This window comes from Cydia fagiglandana, chromosome 20 (genome assembly GCF_963556715.1).
Source record: "Cydia fagiglandana chromosome 20, ilCydFagi1.1, whole genome shotgun sequence".
NCBI lineage: Eukaryota > Metazoa > Arthropoda > Insecta > Lepidoptera > Tortricidae > Cydia > Cydia fagiglandana.
Genome location: NC_085951.1, coordinates 12,327,828 through 12,348,210, shown reverse-complemented (window position 1 = coordinate 12,348,210; position 20,383 = coordinate 12,327,828). Strand labels below are relative to the sequence as shown.

The window sequence follows — 20,383 nt, the reverse complement described above, 5'->3', positions numbered from 1 at the left end:
TTAACGTCGCCTGCATTAAGCCTAACTTTGGCTGGTTTAATAAAACAGTATTTACCCACTACCAACTAGCTAGCTGTCTACGTTTGTCGAACTCTTTAATGGTTCCTCTACACGATGGGCCGGCGCCGGCCACTCCAAGGGACGCATTTATGCGTTAGAGGGAGCAAGTGATATTGCTAACTCATTCTACCGCATGGCTAGGTCCCTTTGAGTGGCCGGCGCTGGCCCATCGTGTAGAGGAGCCATAATAATGGTTACCTTGGGAAGAGGTGATCGTGAGTCTCGCACGATAGCTTGTTTGATCGACGATCGTGGAAGGCCAGAGAAGGGCAGGGGGCCGATTTTTGAAATTCGACCACTCGATTTCGTGTATTTCGTTAAATGATATCTCCACTACTAGGCGTTTAAATTCTACTAATAGAATTGAAATCGAGTGGTCAATACCACTAGATTCCAAATTTCGATCTCTCGTATTTCAAAAATTAGCATTTCGCCGTTTTCCACTGATTTTCGAGTGACGAAATCGAGTGATCGAAATTCAAAAATCGGCCCCCAGGATATGATCAAGATCTGTGTGAATTAACATAATTGTGATTATTTGAAGATTTCACAAAGATTCTTTGCGACCATTGCATGTATTGTCACAAAGAATCTTAGAAATTATAATGTTGAAAGTAACGAAAAACTCGACTTTGCGACTCGTGCTTAGAGAATTTTTTACACTTTTCATCCTCTGCAGCGAGAAGAGTTATTCAGAGGAAAAAGATCTGGTTTATTAATGGAAAAAGTGGAACAAGTCAAAGTAGAGTTCCAAGTACAATCTGATCCAATCGGAAGACAGTTCCGGAGTTAAGAAGTTTGGTCCTGGACTCACGGAGCACATCAGTCTCGCAATTTCGACAATTACTATAAACACTCCCTCAGGGCCGGATTTCCGCCTAGGCCCACAAGGCACGGGCCTATTAGGGGCCTAGGCAACCTAAGGGGTCATCCATTAATTACATCACACGTTTAGGGGGAGCGAGGGGGTCAAGAAAATGTGACATATTGTGACATGGGGGAGAGGGGAGACACAAACTTTGTGACGTCACTTTAACTTGATCAGTAACCGAAAATTTATTTAAATTATTTTATTCGCTGTACATTTAAATAACAAGTTTTAAAACGATAATCGTTTTTATTCGTTTAATTTTCTTTCCTAAGCAGTTTTGGGTTATAAAATTACTAATATTTATATCGTCAAAAATATTTTGATAAAATATTAATAATACTTAGGTAGTTAGGTACTTACTTAATTCGATTTGGCGATTTCGTAGAAAAAATGTGACGTCACACTAGGGGCCCAAGTAACATTTTAGTCCTATAATTTTAGTTTTTATCGCTAAAAGCTTGTATAGACGTCGTATTAAGGTTCCAGAGGTGACCACCTGTTGTATAAAAGCGTTTGGCAACACCTTTTTGCTCTATAGGCTTATACAGCTAATATATTCTATAAACAATTGATGTAAAGGTTTACATCATCATTTTATAGAGCCGTTATAGGCGTGTACTATGACAGGTTCAAATATAACCACTATAGAGCAATATTACTGTATAATAGTCTTTGGAATCACTTTTATGCAACAAATTTGCACTATTAAGGGTCCTCTGCAAGCCACTATAGTTTTGTGTTTTAACAGTGACAAAAACCCAACTATACAACGATTTTAGGATATAGTGGCTTTAGAGATCACTGCTATAGTACATAATACTTTAGTAGTTTGCTCTATGAAAGTTCCCTGCTAGCCGCTATAGTTCTGTGTTTTAACAGTGACAAAAACCCAACTATACTACGATTTTAGGATATAGTGGCTTTAGAGATCACTGCTATTAGTACATAATACTTTGTAGTTTGCGCTATTAAGGTTCCCTGCAAGCCGCTATAGTTTTGTGTTTTAACAGTGACAAAAACCCAACTATACAACGATTTTAGGATATAGTAGCTTTAAAGATCACTGCTATAGTACATAATACTTTAGTAGTTTGCGCTATTAAGGTTCCCTGGAAGCCGCTATAGTTTTGTGTTTTAACAGTGACAAAAACCCAACTATACAACGATTTTAGGATATAGTAGCTTTAAAGATCACTGCTATAGTACATAATACTTTAGTAGTTTGCGCTATTAAGGTTCCCTGGAAGCCGCTATAGTTTTGTGTTTTAACAGTGACAAAAACCCAACTATACAACGATTTTAGGATATAGTAGCTTTAAAGATCACTGCTATAGTACATAATACTTTAGTAGTTTGCGCTATTAAGGTTCCCTGGAAGCCGCTATAGTTTTGTGTTTTAACAGTGACGAAAATCCAACTGTACAACAATTTTAGGATATAGTGACTTTAGAGATCACTGCTATAGTACATAATACTTTAGTAGTTTGCGCTATTAAGGTTCCCTGCAAGCCGCTATAGTTTTGTGTTTTAACAGTGACAAAAACCCAACTATACAACGATTTTAGGATATAGTGGCTTTAGAGATCACTGCTATAGTACATAATACTTTAGTAGTTTGCGCTATTAAGATTCCCTGCTAGCCGCTATAGTTTTGTGTTTTAACAGTGACAAAAACCCATCTATACAACAATTTCAGGATATAGTGGCTTTAGAGATCACTGCTATAGTACATAATACTTTAGTAGTCATATGAACACTATTATACAACTGTTTTGCTCTGTAGTAGCGTTTTTGGGACATATTTTTATAGCATTAAAAAGCGCTTTCGTAGTTTTTAAATCCCTATTATATCTCATCGCTGTAAACGTCACAATGACTCTTTTATATCACAAAACTGTTGTATAGTAGTTTTTCTTTTTCTTTTAAAAGACAACAGCGTTATAGCTGAGTTTTTATGTCTTTTATAAACCGAGTTACTTAGATACATAAAGGTAGAAACCGACTACTTGTAAATGATAAATTTGATCTGTAATGGCTACTTATATCTTGCTTATATAAGTTCGGGCCTAAGCCACATAATGTGGTTCCGTACAAAATATTTTTATATTAATGAATTGATAAAAAAAGACCCCAGTGATATTAGTGATTGTAGTTCAGATTTATCATCAATGATTTAATACAAGCATATAATCGTGACGGTTTTGATATTTATCGCCATCCATTATTAGCACATTTTTTTTACCAATAACACTGAAAAAGAAAACAACAGTAATAACTACATCTTAATTTAAAAAAAATCCTACGTCTTTCTAAAGAGTTTGTTGGTGTAACTGGGTCACAGCAAAATTCTTTTGGAACCCTAATTTTAATCATGATGGCGGTGAATATTTCGTTGTAAGTTCTATAGTTAGCCTATAAAAGCGTCGGATTTACTTCTTGGCTGTATAGTAGTAACTATGGTGAATATCATAATATTTTATTAAATTATTTTATTAAAATCATAAATAAATCGAGGGGGCATTTAAAATTCCTCATTAACCTAATACTATTCTAACGGTAAAACTTCCGTCCCATATAGTTTTTGCGCTAAGGACCGAATTATTCGACATCTAAATGACGCATATTAATATAAAGTCTTTACTTGTCACCATTTTACTTAGTACTTACCGTTTTTGTGAAGTAAACACAACAAAACCACTCACAACAGTTGATGGAAAACTTGATAGCAAATTGCGTAGTAAAGGAACTATAAATTCTACAATAGTATAAAAAAGCACTATAATAGAATTTCAAATACTACTATAGTATAAAACAAGCACTATAATGGAATCTCAAATGCTACTACTACTATAGTATAAATTAACACTATAATGGCGTTTCTGACAACAAATTAGAACAAGAGTCATGCATTATATCACTTTTATAGACCTAAAACGTCACGACTGACACTGCTACAGGTCTACTATATCACTGAATGGCACATAAGATGCGCCATTTTGGCTTTATACAACCTTCATAGGTCTTTTATAGGACCTTAAGTGGTATTTAGGAAACGTTCTATCGACTGCTATAGTACCACAAATTGTTACTTGGGGGGGATCGAGGGGTTTACCAAATGTGACCAAGTGTGACAAGGAGGGGGGAGGGGTCAAAAAACCTAGTAATTCGTGTGACGTATAATTAATGGATGACCCCTAACAATGGTTTTGAGATGGAGAAGGGGGCCCGTCTAAATTCCAAGTGCCTATATAGGGGCCCTAGGTCACTAAATCCGGGCCTGCACTCGCACCTAGTGTCTTTAGAAAGTTTCTCAGCGCACGAATAATCTTCCAGCTTCCTTCTCTGCTTTCAAAGTGTACAAATGCATACAGACACACAGACCGATGCATGTATCGACTGACGCGGATATGAGAATTAACAAATACATCATTGTTTGTAATCCACATAATCTAAACTATAATAAAGGCATCTTTTTACAAGCTTTTGATATCAACTCTGTGATAAAACGGTGTATTCCCATTTGTCCCCGCCCTCGGTCAGCGGGCCGAAAGTTGATGCTTTCCGGCCGGAGAACGGAAAAGTGATTTTGACAATGTTTTTTTAAATATCCACTTTTTTTAACAATAAACGTCACGTGAAAATTAGACGAAGTATCGGGGCGCGTAAGAACTTTGCTATTGTCGGAAAAGCTGTTTCGACACGACATCTACACTCAATCCAAGGGTCAAACGTTCGCAATACCACGGATGTACTTGTAGCTAACTGCTGCAAAGCGACGAAATCGCGGAGTGATCAGTGAGCCACTCCTGCAAAACACACAAACTTTATTTCAATACTACTGGCGCCATCTAGTTTATGTTACGGTAACTTGTAAAACCCTGAAACAGCTCGTCTCGACATTCGCTTGTGTCACTTTTAATCGATGTTGCCATGACATTTTCTTGACCTGACTGCAGTTTGAGACGCAATGCATATTGGACAGATGGAACACCACCATTAGCAACTTCTCCAAATCTATGTGGGTAAAAATCAATTGTTTTTTTTTTCACATTCACAGGACAAAATGCCCACGGAGAAACCTAAGGAATTCGAAATTTTGTCAAATGGGACAGGCCTGTTTGTATGAATGATACTGTTATCCTTGAATTCCATAGTTATGTTATGTAGTGAAGTAGGAAAATGGAATATCAGTAATTTTGTGAGGTACAGTCAGCAGCAGAAGTCGCTATACACTCTGGGTGCTCAAAGAGAGGTAAACGTTTAAACTGTCAAAAAGTTGTTGACTGTCATGGTAGTATTTACTTGTGAGTGCTCAACGTGTCACAAATATGTTAACAGTCGCTATTCATTAATTTCTACACTTACAACAAGTCATTGATACCTTAGCTGTCAAAAAACCAATGGTATCTAAGCGGTCAACGTGTCAAATATATCTGAACAATATGGAAAAATAGACTTTAAAGCATACAAGTATGGTCGAATATTGATTAAAAGATAGCCATGCTAATTTCAGGTTTGCGTTTTGACAATCATCGAAAGCAGTACAGTCTTGTCATCACATACATCTATCTCACGTTTTGTCCTTCAAGCATTTGACAGGAGCCTCTCGGTCAACTTACTGCAAACTATTTCTTTTAACAGAATCGTCAAGACGAATGACACATAGCAAAAGCTAACTGAAGCCGAATTTAGAGCCAATTGTCAAGGCACGTCGTGGTCTCAGTAACAGGCGTTTGCTTTTCAAAACAGAGACCGCGGGTTCAAATCTCAGTCGTACGCACCTAGAGATTATACAGCTTTTTGTTTTTTTTTTGGGTTTCATTTCTATTATTAATTTGTGTCTTCTGGTTTTATGTTAATTTCGCATTAGTTTATATAATTTTTGAAGATAATGTCACATGTAGCGTAGGTATGTACGACTTTCTATCAGGACGTTGTAGGTTTGAACCCGCAGTGGGCGTTACTTAGATTACTCCTGTGCGGAATGCCATTTGATATTTACTACTCAAAAATCACGTTTGTTGTATGGGAGCCCCACTTAAATCTTTATTTTATTCTGTTTTTAGTATTTCTTGTTACTTATTATAGCGGCAACAGAAATACATAATTTGTGAGAATTTCAACTGTCTAGCTATCACGGTTCCTGAGATACAGCCTGGTGACAGACGGACGGACGGACGGATGGATGGACAGACGGACGGACAGCAGTGTCTTAGTAATAGGGTCCCGTTTTACCCTTTGGGTACGGAACCCTAAAATTGCTGGTCTCTTCGAAAACTGACTAAATTAAATTAAAGGATATGAAAACAATGCATTTTATTAATTTCAGACATCATGTTTCATAGTAACATTTATTGCTTAAGACCTACACAATCGATATCTAAATAGAAATAGTCTTAGTTTTATTTTTCAAAACGTTCGGGGTTCGATTCCCGAGCTGAGTACACATTTTTTTTAATGTATGAATGCAGTTTTTCGTGTTACTAAAATCGATGACATGATTCCTAAGAAGAGATCGGTGTATATCTTATAGTATCAGATTTTCCCATACTGGCCGATCTAAATGGGCCATCCTGTATAGTATATTTTAGTACAATAAGTGGGCTAAATAAATATATTAACATAGGTATATAATATGATCAACGGTTTGGAAGAACAGCCGCATATGACAGTTAAAAAAAAACGATCATTCTAGTAGAACCTACTTATTTATTGAATAAGTTTGACACTTAACGATAAAATACTTCTTTAAGAAAGGAGGTGTCAATTCGTAGTGCTACAGTATTTATTTTAAAGTTAAACAGATAAAATGTTGATGCTTAGTTACCATTGAAATAACAACTGCTTAGCAACTGGTGGCACCCTGGCTGCTGACGTACGTGATTGGCAGTGCGTGTAGGTATTAATGACAGCAGCTTGAATTTGATTGCTTAGTTACCACTGACTTTTTAACCGTTATTGTCATTGTGATTAAATAAGGATGTATGTGTTAAAGAAAAACTCAGAAGTTAAGGTATCTGTGACGAACTGAAAGCCTACGTGAAAATGACATCTTAGATGTCCTTATTTTTGTGACGATTGAAGTGTATATGTTTTCTTGGACACCTTGCCCGCTCAGGTATATCTGCTGCTGACTGTACAAATAGCAACACTTCTAACTGTACATCGGTGGAGTGGACCTTATTACAAAAGGCATAAGGTCAACCGACAGTTAATAGTGTGGGCAATGGTACGTATCAACTACCACAAGCTAAATCCTCTTCTTTACCATGAATCCGCGCAAGATATCCTCTAGCCGCCCAGAGACCTATAAAAAGGTCTCCTGTTCCATTCTAATTTGAACTTTGTGTTGACAAAATAAAATTTCATTTTGCTTGGACGTATGGGCGCCAAGAGGATATGTGTTCGCGCAATGAATTAAAACAAACACAAACTTTCAAATTTTCTTTAATCAATAATTTAAAGCTTACAGGAGACATTTTTTTTAAGTTGTAATACGTAAGCGACCGCATCACGGGACGCGACACAAACTGAAATTTCGCCACTATTCATTACTACCAAAATCGCTGGGCGCATCAAATGCGTCTGCGCGGTCTTCGTAACCAGTCCATGATTGCTTCACACAGTCCATAATATATCTGAAACCTGCTACACTATTCCGAATCTGAGCTCCCCATCTGAGCAAGCCGTTCAAATGGGGATATATTTACACCGGTACACAAAGGCATAAGGCGAAATGGTATACGCAATATTGCTTTGTTGAGCCAATTTTATTTGACACTGGGACGGTATAATCCAGGGTCATGAAATGATATCTAATTGACGTGCTCAGGTCTCGTTTTGTTCGAAAATTAAATGACCAATCAATGATAATGTATCTTGACAATCCGCCCTACCGTCCTAAGCCTAAACCCTAAATCATTTCGAGTATGAAGTTTGGAGAAGTTTGTACAGCGATAAATTTAAAATCGAAACATTAAAAGAATTTTTGGATGTATAATATAAACTTTAACGTTGACGGTTCCCGGAGGATTGTCAAGATCTTACTAAAATACTTGATTGGGATATATTGCAAAAAAACTCCACAAATCGCTAAAACGTCGTACAGTGGAATACGTAAAACGTTTAAAAAAATATACTATCCGTAGTTCGTGGAATCCCAAAACTCAAATGCTAGTCTTTTACATTTGGGGACGCTCCAAAATCCATTACAAAAATGTTCTTAACGAAATGAACACACGACATTCATCGTAAACCAAAATCTTCTCCTCTCATAAATGACGTAGTAACAAAAATGCTAACAAACACAACCGTAGACATACATAAACATTATACAATATATATTATTCTGCATACTATATTCCCGTTCATTCGTTATCATTCACTCGTTCCGTTCACTCAAAACAGTTCATCATTCGCATTTGTCAACTACCCAATCTTTCCCGCGATACTCCGTGAAGTGTCACCGCCGGTTCAAATAATCAAGCACATATAAAAAAACTAAATAATTCACTTAGCCATCAACATCACATAATTACCAATACAAACATGTCACAGAAGTATTACGTAGATATTTTGTTTGATTATTTAGTTTTTCAATCAATTCGCTTGTCGGCGGCTTACATTATCTAGTTCCACTCACTTTCTTTTAGTCAAATATCGGATGGCGCTATGTTTTTACATGTCTAAGTATATCTCCCATTTTAAATACAGATAAGTCAGGGCTACTAGTTCAATAATAATGATGAAACATATCGTCATATACAGGCTAGGTTACATGTGAACTAAATGACGGCATTTCTAGCTTATTTTTAAGCTAAAATATCATCAGTATTATTGACCGCATCCAACTGTAATAATAGTCAAAATAAGGGAGCTGACACGGGGCTAAATAATACATTATACGATACCAGAATCTACGAGTAAACTCACTATACAAAGAAATACATCAAAAAGTTAACCCCTCAGCTGCTACCTCGGACTACAGCTAATATTCCATGATAATCATTTGTCTCTTTCCGTCCTTGAAATGTGCGAAAGAAAGAGACAAAATCTTTATTCTATTACATGAGTTAGAAGTCAGTTGCGTTGCAAAGAGGGCAGACAACAAGTAGTGGCTACGCTTTTAGTGATCCGATCTTGTTCCAACTACATACAGGAACGACATTATTTATTGACAGTGTCTGCCCTAACAACCGTCACTGTTTTAAAACATGATTATGTAGAAATTCAATGAATGTCTTAAAAAATACTTTTTTAAACCATAACGGTAACTGTATATTTTTATTTTAAGTGGCAAAGTATGTATTATTGTTTTGTTTAATAACGCGTATTCATTCAGTCCATCAATTAAAAAACTCCGGTCTACATGAATCAACTTTATAAATATTATATTTTTCTTTATATTTCAAAAATGGAAGAAAATGTAAATATGTATTCAAAGTAAAATTATTTTCTACCATATTTTCTCATAAACGGTTTATCATGTAGACAAAAGTTCTATTAATGTAATAGACGTCGGAATTTCTACCAGGAAACATGTTTTACAATACTGTCAATAATTTTATAACATTTCAGGTATCAATATCAATCACATATATTTGACCATTATAGTTACAGACAGTCAAAAGTTCAACATTACTTTCCTTTCATTGCAATGATGATATTAGCTTCCTAACCTGAAATTTATATTGACAGGACATTTATTTGACTTTTTGCATCCACCCAGGTTTCAGTTGTCCATTTCACGAGTATTTTGATGCTAGCTGCCATTATGTCAAAATATCGCCGTTAAATTGCCAACGAGATTTTGGTCATTGTCATTAATTTATGCACTTTGTTACATTATTTGACATGTTATAATTATCAATTTAAGTTCCGGTAAAGTATGTATATAATCTAACGTGTCCGTTTTTAAAAAACACTGGTGATACTGGTTGTTACACGTGATTCGTCAAATTTGTCAACATTATAAACTGGGATTTGGTGTATCATTCATGGATGAAAAATATTTTTATTTCGAAGACATGTTAGCCATTTCGTTATCCAATCCACAGCATGAAAATACCAGCTTTTCATGCCATAGGCAGTTATTGATTGAAGATATGTCAAGTCGAAGAAAAAAATATGTCCTCAAAGTTTGACAACTGAAATATATGGGCTTGTACAAAGAGCAACACTTAACTGTACATCGGTGGAACTTATTACAAAAGGCATAAGTTCCACCGATGGACAGTTAACAGTGTGGCCGATGGTACAGTCAGCAGCATAAGTTGCTAAGCGGCCGAGATCTTCAAAATTACCTTGACACGCTCTTACACTTTTAACAATAAAGTCGCGTCAAGATCATTTTGAACACCTCGCCCGCTTAGAAACTTCTGCTGCTGACTGTATTGTGCCATGTTTTGAGGTCACTGGATTGTCAAAAGTTTAAGTTTGATAATCCAGTACGATACTCCGGCCCGAGCCATTTACATCAAGCTGTCAAACTCTAAGCAAGAATTTATCTTAGACTTTCATATACAATCAATAAAATTTTGCTATAGGTGATCCTCTGTACGTGCTTTAAGATATGATACAATAAAATGGCAACAGAAAAAGGTGCATGCAGGGACAACCCGGATATCAGGATGGCCAAGTGTTAGAACAATCTGTTAATAATCGGATCTGACTGGCAGCGACCGGGGATGACATAAAAGGAACCAGTTCACAAAACTTAAGTTAGTCACAAATAATTTACTTACATTTTTAAGCGTTTTTAGGGTACTATTTCAATTGTGTCAGTCCAAATAGTCCAAAGAAGCTTGAGCAATTAAACTGTGCAGTATTAAGACTATTTTGTGAGATATATTTCCATTAATCAAAGTAATACCACTTATAGGTTTAGTGTGAAATTAAACTTGATGAATCGATTGAAATAGTACCTTAAATTACGTTTCTCGTGGCCTTTATACATCAATCTAATGAGTTTCGGGCAATAAATAACTCAGTTCCAATAGCAGATTATAAACGAGTTTCGTCTAAGTGTGGTATTCCACCTGTCCAATGTCATTGCGTCCCACTCTCTCATTAAAGTAAAATGTGAGACACAATACTCATTGGAAAAAGATATTGGATAGATGGAATACCACCCTTATAATACAGAGTACAATAACCACTATCCATGCACGTGGTATCAAGATTGGATTACATTTCATACTCCAGATGTCACTACTGTTTTGTTAATTATAGTCTGTGCAACTATGGTGACCAACAAACATAGATATATTACTGTTTTCAACGTCCCAACTGGAAATATCTTTAACCGTCACGCCTATTTTTTGTATTTTCTGACTATCTCTAAATACAGAATAGTTGCTCAGACTATAAGGTAACTTTGCACATTTCCAAAGTGTGGAAATTACACTATAAACGTCATAGAGTCCGTCCAAGTTAACTTTGCATCGATTTGAACTGCAGAAAGTGAAAAGTTTCATTAGATTAACGTCACATTTGCATAGAAATTTGACATTAATTGATTAAAGTTGTGCCGGTCTTAATCTCTACGCCTAGGCATCAAAACTTACCAAGGCAATTACTATTTAGATTTGTCAAAATAAAGATTCAAGTTAGAATGGAGCAGGAGACCTTTTTATAGGCCTCTGGGCGGCTACAGGTTAAGAACGTTCTCCGGTTAGTATGAGAAATGTTTTCACTCGAGAATATTTATCACAGAAAACGAAGAACGTTCTCGAGAATAATACAATTCTAATGATGACATTGCCACACCTTGTCATTACAAATAGCATGAAGAGTTCGCTTGGTTCAACTCTTAATCATCATTGAGCTATTATTACTAACGTATAGAACCGGCACAGAGAAACAGTATTTTCGCCATGAGTTGATTTTTTGACATCATCAGAAGCAGAGTGTGAATCTCTTAAAAGCGTAAACGATATGAATATTACGGCGCTTCGACGTTTTGTTCGCGTGGTACAGGTTGCGATTGCGACAATTTCAAATGTTTGGTATGGCTTCTCTATAGTAATTAATAACTCAATGACTATAGGAATTTGAAGTCTATAGTGGCACTTTCCACACCGGCCGCGCAGCGTTAGCCCGGTCCGACTCTTAGTACTAGTCGCACCCTCGACAGACTGATCACCATCACCGGGCGCGCCGCGGCGGTTTACTATCTTCCAATACAATAAAATTTAGCGAACTCATTAACGATGACAGTTCGGTGCAACCGACCCTCACTCTTAATTTTTAGCCTCAACATTTCACACCGTCCGAAGAATCTACGCCGTTTAAAAAAAATGTATTCGTAGAGGGTTCAGTTGCGCAGAGGCGGCGCCGGCGAGTGGTGGTGGCGCTCCAGGTCCTCGAGCGCGAGCGCGTTGGGCACGTGCACGGAGGGCAGCTTGCCGGCCTGCGCGCGCGCCAGCAGCTCGGGCGAGAACCAGCGCGCCAGCTGGTTGTCGCCGCCGCCCGACCCGCCCACGCCCACGCCCACGCCCACGCCCACGCCGCCCAGCTCTGTTACAAATTATACGATTTCACTACATGTTGATAATGTCAATAGGGGCTGTCCATAAATTACGTCATCGATTTTTGACGATTTTGGACCCCCCCCCCCCCTAAAATCATCCAAAAATCATGCTTCAAATGACCCCGTTCCCTCCTACGTCGTGCTACCGTCATCCGAAGTCCAGACCCCCCCCCCCTAATTTGAAATGACGTAATTTATGAATAACCCCCTATGAAATTTATATGAATCACTAGCATATGACGTCACAATAAAATTACCTACCTACTCTTTATAGTTTTATACGGATTTTAAAATAGAAATTGTGTTCAAAGACAAATGCAATCCACGTTTCTCTAATAATCTTCTGGTGACTTATTTTATTGCATACATGGTGTAAAATAATTTACAGTGGAACCTGGATAATTGCAATCTGAGGGGACCGGCCATTTTTTGTCAATTAACCAAGTTTTTCATTTAAGCAGGTCGTGTCAATTAACGAGGTTCAAAAAATCGTTGTGTCAATTATAGAGGTTTTCATTAATAGAGGTTGCGTTCTGACAAATTTCTTTTATGGAGGTGCAAATAACCATTGAAAGTAGATTTACACGCTTACGTTCTGGGTTTCTGGTCTATATATAGCTTCTGTCTATACTTGCACTTTTACACTACATTAATTACTACTTTATTTTCTTATTAATCATTTGGGTTTAAAAAATTCCCTTGAATTGTAGAAGAAATCTTTATTGGAATGTAAAAAGCATACTTTGTTTTTGATTTAATCAAAACTATTTCACCTACTACAGGCTGTGATAGATACCCAATAAATAAATTGAATTCTGGATGAAGATATAAATAAAATGATCATTGTTATTAAAATATTGTTTCTGCTGTCTACAACTACATTATTTCAATTACAGAGGTAATAAGTAAGACTCGTTTCAATAATAGAGGTAAAAAGAAGAGCAAAAATAACGGATTTTTTTAGCAGTGTCAATTATAGAGGTCTTAGTTGCGATGTGGTCAATTACAGAGGCGAAATTACGAAAAGCTCTAAAATCTAAATTGCAATTATAGAGGTTCCAACATTTCAATTATAGAGGCCTTTTGGTCTCAAGGGACCGGGACCGGACTTTTGGTTGCAATTATTGAGGTTTTCCATTTATCCAGGTCCCAATTAACCAGGTTTAACTGTATTTTAAATACAGTCACGTACCCTATACAAAGATTAGAAATAAATACCCCTATGTCGCAAGAAACCGGAAAAAGACCGATTATGTCAATTGCATTTGAATAAGAATTAAGTTGCAAATAGTTCCAGCAGGCATTCCACCAACATGACATGACATATTATGTCCCCTGAAGACTTAAACTGGACTAATTGGGACTCCACAGCGACCTAAAGCTTAGACCTTAGCCGCCCTGCCCTGCCTGCCTTAGTGCCCTGTTTATCAAAAGCTTGTAACTTGTAATACAAGTGGAAGTCCCTTTTTGACAGCTTTTGTTAGAAAGGGACTTCCACTTGTATTACAAGTTACAAGCTTTTTATATAAACAGGGCACTGGCCTCGAATCTTTCTTTAGTATAAAATGTCTATTTCAGTTTATATTTTAATTACCGTTGAGACTCCTCTGATGTGACTGGACTAGCAATTGGTGCAGAGTGGTACCCCCGGCGATGCCGCGGGTCATGTTGTTCATATTGTTCATGTTGTTCATATTGTTTAGCTGCAATCATAACAAAACTCATTAATTAGTACCGTGGCCCCCAGAGCATATGTGCTGCAACCAAAAGGGTACCTACTTAGTGTCAGTCAATAAGACGCTATTTCCATAAAGCTTCAATTTGAAATCAACCTTATCGACCACCGACAATGTGGTACATTTTGGTTGTAAACGTCACACATGGTGGACGCGGTTAAGGACGCGATAACGATATGCCGCGACACTTGCCGTGACATTGTATTATTTGATGACCGGTCTGGCCGCCAGCCAGGCCAGACTCTGGCCTAGTGGGTAGTGACCCTGCCAAGCTGATGGTCCCGGGTTCGAATCCTGGTGAGGGCATTTATTTGTATGACGATACAGATATTTGTTCCTGAGTCATGGTTGTTTTCTATGTATTTAAGTATTTATATATTATATATATCGTTGTCTGAGTACCCACAACACAAGCCTTCTTGAGCTTACCGTGGGGCTTAGTCAATTTGTGTAAAAAATGTCCTATAATATTTATTTATTTATTACTCGATGTTAAGAGACGCATAACTCTGTCAATATCACGCCGAAAAACAGCGTCCGTCATTATCATGTTTGTGGTCACGTGACATACAGATAATTAAACTAGGTATTGAAATATTGAAACTCACATTTATAGACGGGTCTATCGAGAATTTATTCTATTACCTTAATCGTCTATGAATGTGAATTAATATGTGTTCAAATCGCGAGTTTTAAGCATTATATTATATTGAAACTCACCGCATTGGGTACTTGCTGCCTCTGTTGCGGATGCAGGAACTGACGTACGCTGCCCGACATTTGCTGCGAACGACAAATTTACAAATTGAGCAATTTCTCCATATTTTCGTCTCTATCGAAGCAAAAACTATGTACATATAATAGAAACATATAGTCATTTTATGCTCAACTTGTAACGGTACTCGCCCCGCTCGGCCTTATTAATGGTGGGCTGCTGTTGTACGGTCTAGAGGTTCCGTCACACAGGCGCCTTTTCTGGGCGGGGCGTGAGCGCGACGTGAGCGTTTTATATGTAAAAGCGGCGCGCCCCGCTCACGCGCCGCCCGCAATACGCGCCTGTGTGATGGAGCCTTAAGGCAGTTCTTCATAAACCTCTGTCACATCTAAAATGACGTTGATAATCGTTTGTCTGTAGCTGTTATTTTGACATATATATTAAATATTAAACATACACAAAGGGGGTTAAGGGGGTAGAATATACCGGGTGTGGCCTGTAACACGAGCAAATAATTAAAACATAGATTGTACTCCTCAAACGGTGACTCTTTTGTTCAACAACTTTTAAAAATTATGAAGTATTTAGACTCCCTATTTTTCATACAAAATAAATATTATCTTGAATGGACGCCATCGCCACGCCATATCATTGTGATTGACGTTGCTTGTCACGCCTTAAACATAACAAAATTCGCAATACATTGCGTCTTAGAATAAACTTTAAAGTGTATTAAAAATCAAACCACAAGTTATTTTTAAAAGTCGCTGAACAAATGTTGGTCAGTATGAGGAGTACAGCCTACAGTTAAATTTTTTGCTCATATTACAGGCCACACCCGGTAAAATGCAAAAATGAAACTACCTGCTGTTGATAATGGTGTTGGTAGTCTGCCGGTGACGGCGCGTATCCCATAGGTGGCGCTGCTCCGCTCTGGTTGCCCTGTCACAATTGAATTTATTTATTACAAAACATTCAGAAAATACAAACTTATTGTAAAAATCCCACGTGGAACGTTTATCTAGCAACAATAATGTCTGGAGTTGCGCGAAGGCACCCAATGGATAGAGAATACACACGGTGGCTAAAAAAACTGCATTCCCGTTGCCAGGGAAGTTTTGGAACTATACTGAGCAACATTTACTGTGGGACCAACCCCGAAATCGCGAAATGTTAATATGTATGTCGGCGGCCGATCGTAAGATCAGGCAGATCGTAATGTTCCTATGTAATGTTTTGACCATAGTTAAAGCCTGACAACAGTTTATTTGACCCTCGCCATTTTGCGGATTTTCAATGGTACTAATTTCTTTTACTGGCAACAAGTACTCTTTGACAACGAACGATAGACGTCACCGATGTAAACAAATAGAAAATATCTACGAATATATTCAAATATAAACGGTTTTATTACAAAAATGCCAAAAAAGTATTCCAAAGATGCGAGAAAAATTGTAGTGAATGCAATCAAATACTTACAGCTTAAAAAAGACGAAGGATTACATAGTATTCCAATAAACAATGTTTTAAAGTTGGTTTTTGAAATGACCGGTATTGACGTTTTATAGTGCGGTTGTATTGAACTGGTTATCGTATCGTATAGGAAGTAACTCAAGACAATTGGAGCAATTGTTGTGATCATGTTAAAAAAGTTGAAGACTATTATAGGAATAAAGGTCCTATAATCGAATTAGAGACTGAACGTTCTATAACCGAGGTTGGTGGCCCTGAAAGCGACACAACATCTGATGAAAATCAGACTTCGTCGGAGTCAGAAAACGAAGAATATATAGATATTGAATATTTCGAATCATTACATTATTAGAATTTTGACGAATTCAAAGAACCGAATTCTCTGTAAGCAATGTTTCTGACATTATACGAGTATCAACATGAAGCCAATGCCCACTACCCCGACTATACATGACGTACGCACATTATTGCCATACGTAAGCTGTTTGCAGCGACACTATCTCAGGGTTAAATAAACTGTTGCCAGGCTTTACATTAAACCAAAAATAGGTAGGATAGGTTAGTTAGGTTGCTTCAGATGCCCGAAGGGCAAACTGCCCAGAAATAGGAGCCCCGCGTAGCGGGCCTCCGTCGACTCAGGGAACGAGTTAAAGATTTTCACGTTTCACGATATGCCTAGGAATTTCACGATATGCCTGATCTTACGATCGACTGCCGACATGTATACCTTGACGATGGGCCGTCCTTGCGGCATCTTAGGCGGCTGCGCCCACTGCTGCTGCTTGGGGCTGGGCGCGTCGGATTCCTTATCTGCGGTCATTTTACGTAATACCTGCACAAAAGGATATAAGTACATTACTTAATTCTTCATTTGTTTTAAATGTTAAATAACAGTACTTGCTCTGCGAAAAATATAAGAAATTTGCAATAGAAAATAAATCGTATCAGTTGTCATATGTTTTATAATTATTTCCGATTTATTTTAAAATACGAAATTGGAGAGAACTAAAAAAATAACACTGTTATTCTTATTACCTGTAAAATTTATGTGTCTGTAGGAATAAGTTTAGTTAAATATGTGTATTTTTTGTAAGAAATATAAGGCTTTCTTATTTATTTATAAAGTATATGAACGCAATCTTAAACCAATGTAAAGTGCAACCCCAGAAAACCCTAAAAACGACTTCCATTAGTTCCATAACGAGTTGAATGAAAACAAACATGGCCGCTCCGTCAATTCGAGTGAGAAGAGATACTTACTCAATGTGGGTGTGAACGAGATAAGAGCAGCGTCAGCCGGATCGAGTCAGTATCAGTAGTCCCCGTGTCCTAGCTACTCGACGGTAGAGTGAGAGGGTCGTATATACTCAAGGATGTGGGTGTGAACGAGATGGGAGTGCCCTTGGGCGGGTCGTGTCGGCGGCGGTAGTTCTCGCGCTGTTCCTCTAGCTTCTTCTTGATGAGGGCGCTCTGCATGTTTTTTTTTTTTTATTATTATGAATGGGCTTACTCATGGCCACAGACTAGCCGAGGCGTAGACGTGGCCTACGATGGAGCGAGCTCGCCCAGAAGGTGCCTGTTCACTCTTGATTTGAAGGTTGCCGGGTTATAAGAACACGGAAATATAGACGCCGGCAAGGAATTCCATTCCTTGGCAGTGCGCATAAGGAAAGTAGAAGCAAAGCGCTTCGTGCGAATTGGTGGAATATCTACCAAGTAAGGATGGAAACCGGCCGTGCGTCTAAAAGTCCGATGGTAGAATGGGGACGGTGGAATAAGCTCGTGTAGCTCTTGGGCACACTCCCCGAAGTGCAACCTGTAGAATACCGACAGGCTGGCGACTTTCCGCCGATGGGCCAAAGACTGAAGCTTAGCCGTTAGCTTCTTGTCGCCAATCATCCTCCTGGCTCTGCGCTCCACTGAGTCCAAAGCGGCGAGTTGGTATTTAGCTGAGCCATCCCACAGGTGGCTGCAATACTCCATACACGACCGAACTTGAGCTTTGTAAAGTGTTAGAAGCTGTCCAGGTGTGAAGTATCGCTTCACCTTATTTAGGACGCCCAGCTTTCTGGCCGCAGTTTGTGCTTTAGACTCAATGAAGCTGCCGAAGCTGAGGACTGAACTCAGCTCCACTGTTGTATGATGCACTGTTAGTGACACGGGTAGAGTGAGAGGGCTGTATACTCACGGATGTGGGTGTGAACGAGATGGGAGTGCCCTTGGGCGGGTCGTGTCGGCGGCGGTAGTTCTCGCGCTGTTCCTCTAGCTTCTTCTTGATGAGGGCACTCTGCATGATGCACTGGGTGTGGGCGGCGAGCTCGCGCGGGGACGGGATGCGGGCTGGCACGCCTGTACAAATATTTTACTTTAAAAAAGGTCACCCAGATTGTGCCAAAAAGCGATTAACCACCTTAACGAAAAAATACATCAATATTTTAGCGACATTATTTTGACAACCTTAGCTAAGGTCAGCTCAGGACCGGTGGAATACCACCCTTATACGCGCACATCACAGTAAATACAATTAGGTATAGTTCACGGTCTCCAGTCATATGCAAAAATTTTAAGGGGGAATATTATGGGGGCAGCAACGCTTTGCAGCAAAAATTTTGATGTGTAAATGACGCTGTACGGACTCATATAAAACATATATTTTTCAGCTATATTATACAGTTTTTATAATATGTGAATCATGGTAGCTGACAAAATCAATTTCTTGAAGACTAGGAACATCTAATTTAAACTCCAGAAGACAAGCTGGCGGTCTAGCATAAGTTGCGTACTCGCGCGCGAGTCCATACTTGATGTATGGAGTCGCGCGCAGAACGCAACTCATGCTTGACCGACTGAGCTCTAATAATTTATGCATACGATACCCTCCTGGCGGCGTAGCACGGTGGCGTTTTTATCCCTTGTCACCATACCTGTCACGTTCTAACAAGTATGTAAGTGCGAAAGGGACGCGCATAGTGATAGTCGATAAAAATGGAACCGTGCTGCGCCCGCTGGGAAGCCTATTTTATTAAACCACATTTGGAACACATTGAGGTGCAAAATGTAACTTATTCTTTATTGTTGCCCGCTGATTAGCATTGAAATTTGATACTGGTGTATTTAATGTTAGAAAATGACGTTTTTGATCAAAATAACGGGGTGCCTAGCTAGCCACTTTTCTATTAGTACGACAGACAAACAAGCGTATCGCTCGCTACGGGGTAAACGATTGGCAACTTGGCTAGGCACCCAGGCCTCAAATGGGGTTGGCAACTGTCAAAGGTTTGCATAGATGGCGCCATCATAGCTGGCCCCTTTTTCTATGAGATTTGTCTTAAAGGGCATCCACGTTATTAAAAAAACAAAAATTTGACATAATTCTAGGGATTGACGGGGCAAGCTATGATGGCGCCATCTGCTAAAAACTTCCACCGGCCAACCCCGTTGACTCCAAAGCAGCGAACAACAACATTTTTTAACACAGTACAACACCAATACATGCCAACAATGAAACAACATGACACGGACACCAAAAGCACGTGGTACCTGGGTGGTGCACGGCCAGCGTGTTGGGGCTGGTCGGCATTATGGGGGACACGCAAAACGCTGCGTCCGGGGTTAGTTACCATGTTATTACGCCAATTTTAATTTTGGTTGAGTAGTTATAGTTCGTTTTTTTAGCATTAGAAAGAACTTGAAAGAAGGTAAGCGATCTAACATGTCTTTTAATTGAAAAACGCTTCTTAAAAATCAGTAACTATTACTTATGAAAGCAGAAGAATATGAATTATCGTATTATATTCATAATTGTTACATAATTGCCGTAAAATGTGTTTTTCGATTAAAAGACACATCAAGATTGTTTACCTTATTTCTAATGCTAAAAAAACGAACTGTAGCATCAAATAGATAGTGGTGATCTTTATTGACCGAGCGTCTTTCCGTTTCAGCTTGGGCAAAAATGCTTTCGTATGTCTCAAAGTGTTATTTAATTTCTCTATACT

The 20,383-nt window shown here is 38.4% G+C and overlaps 1 protein-coding gene across 1 annotated transcript in view; it reads right to left on the bottom strand.

Annotated features, from left to right (window-relative positions):
* Positions 1-7,362: 7,362 nt before the first annotated feature.
* The window catches only part of LOC134674488 (eukaryotic translation initiation factor 4E transporter-like), a 44,449-nt gene continuing 31,428 nt past the window's right edge, over positions 7,363-20,383 (bottom strand). Inside the window, exons 19-25 of the mRNA XM_063532588.1 lie at positions 19,926-19,985; positions 18,574-18,734; positions 17,113-17,217; positions 15,777-15,854; positions 14,918-14,980; positions 14,056-14,164; positions 7,363-12,448 (exon numbers count right to left, since the gene is read on the bottom strand). Of these exons, the coding sequence (XP_063388658.1) occupies positions 12,246-12,448; positions 14,056-14,164; positions 14,918-14,980; positions 15,777-15,854; positions 17,113-17,217; positions 18,574-18,734; positions 19,926-19,985 (779 nt within the window). The 3' untranslated portion in view covers positions 7,363-12,245. The remainder of the gene's footprint in view (positions 12,449-14,055; positions 14,165-14,917; positions 14,981-15,776; positions 15,855-17,112; positions 17,218-18,573; positions 18,735-19,925; positions 19,986-20,383) is intronic.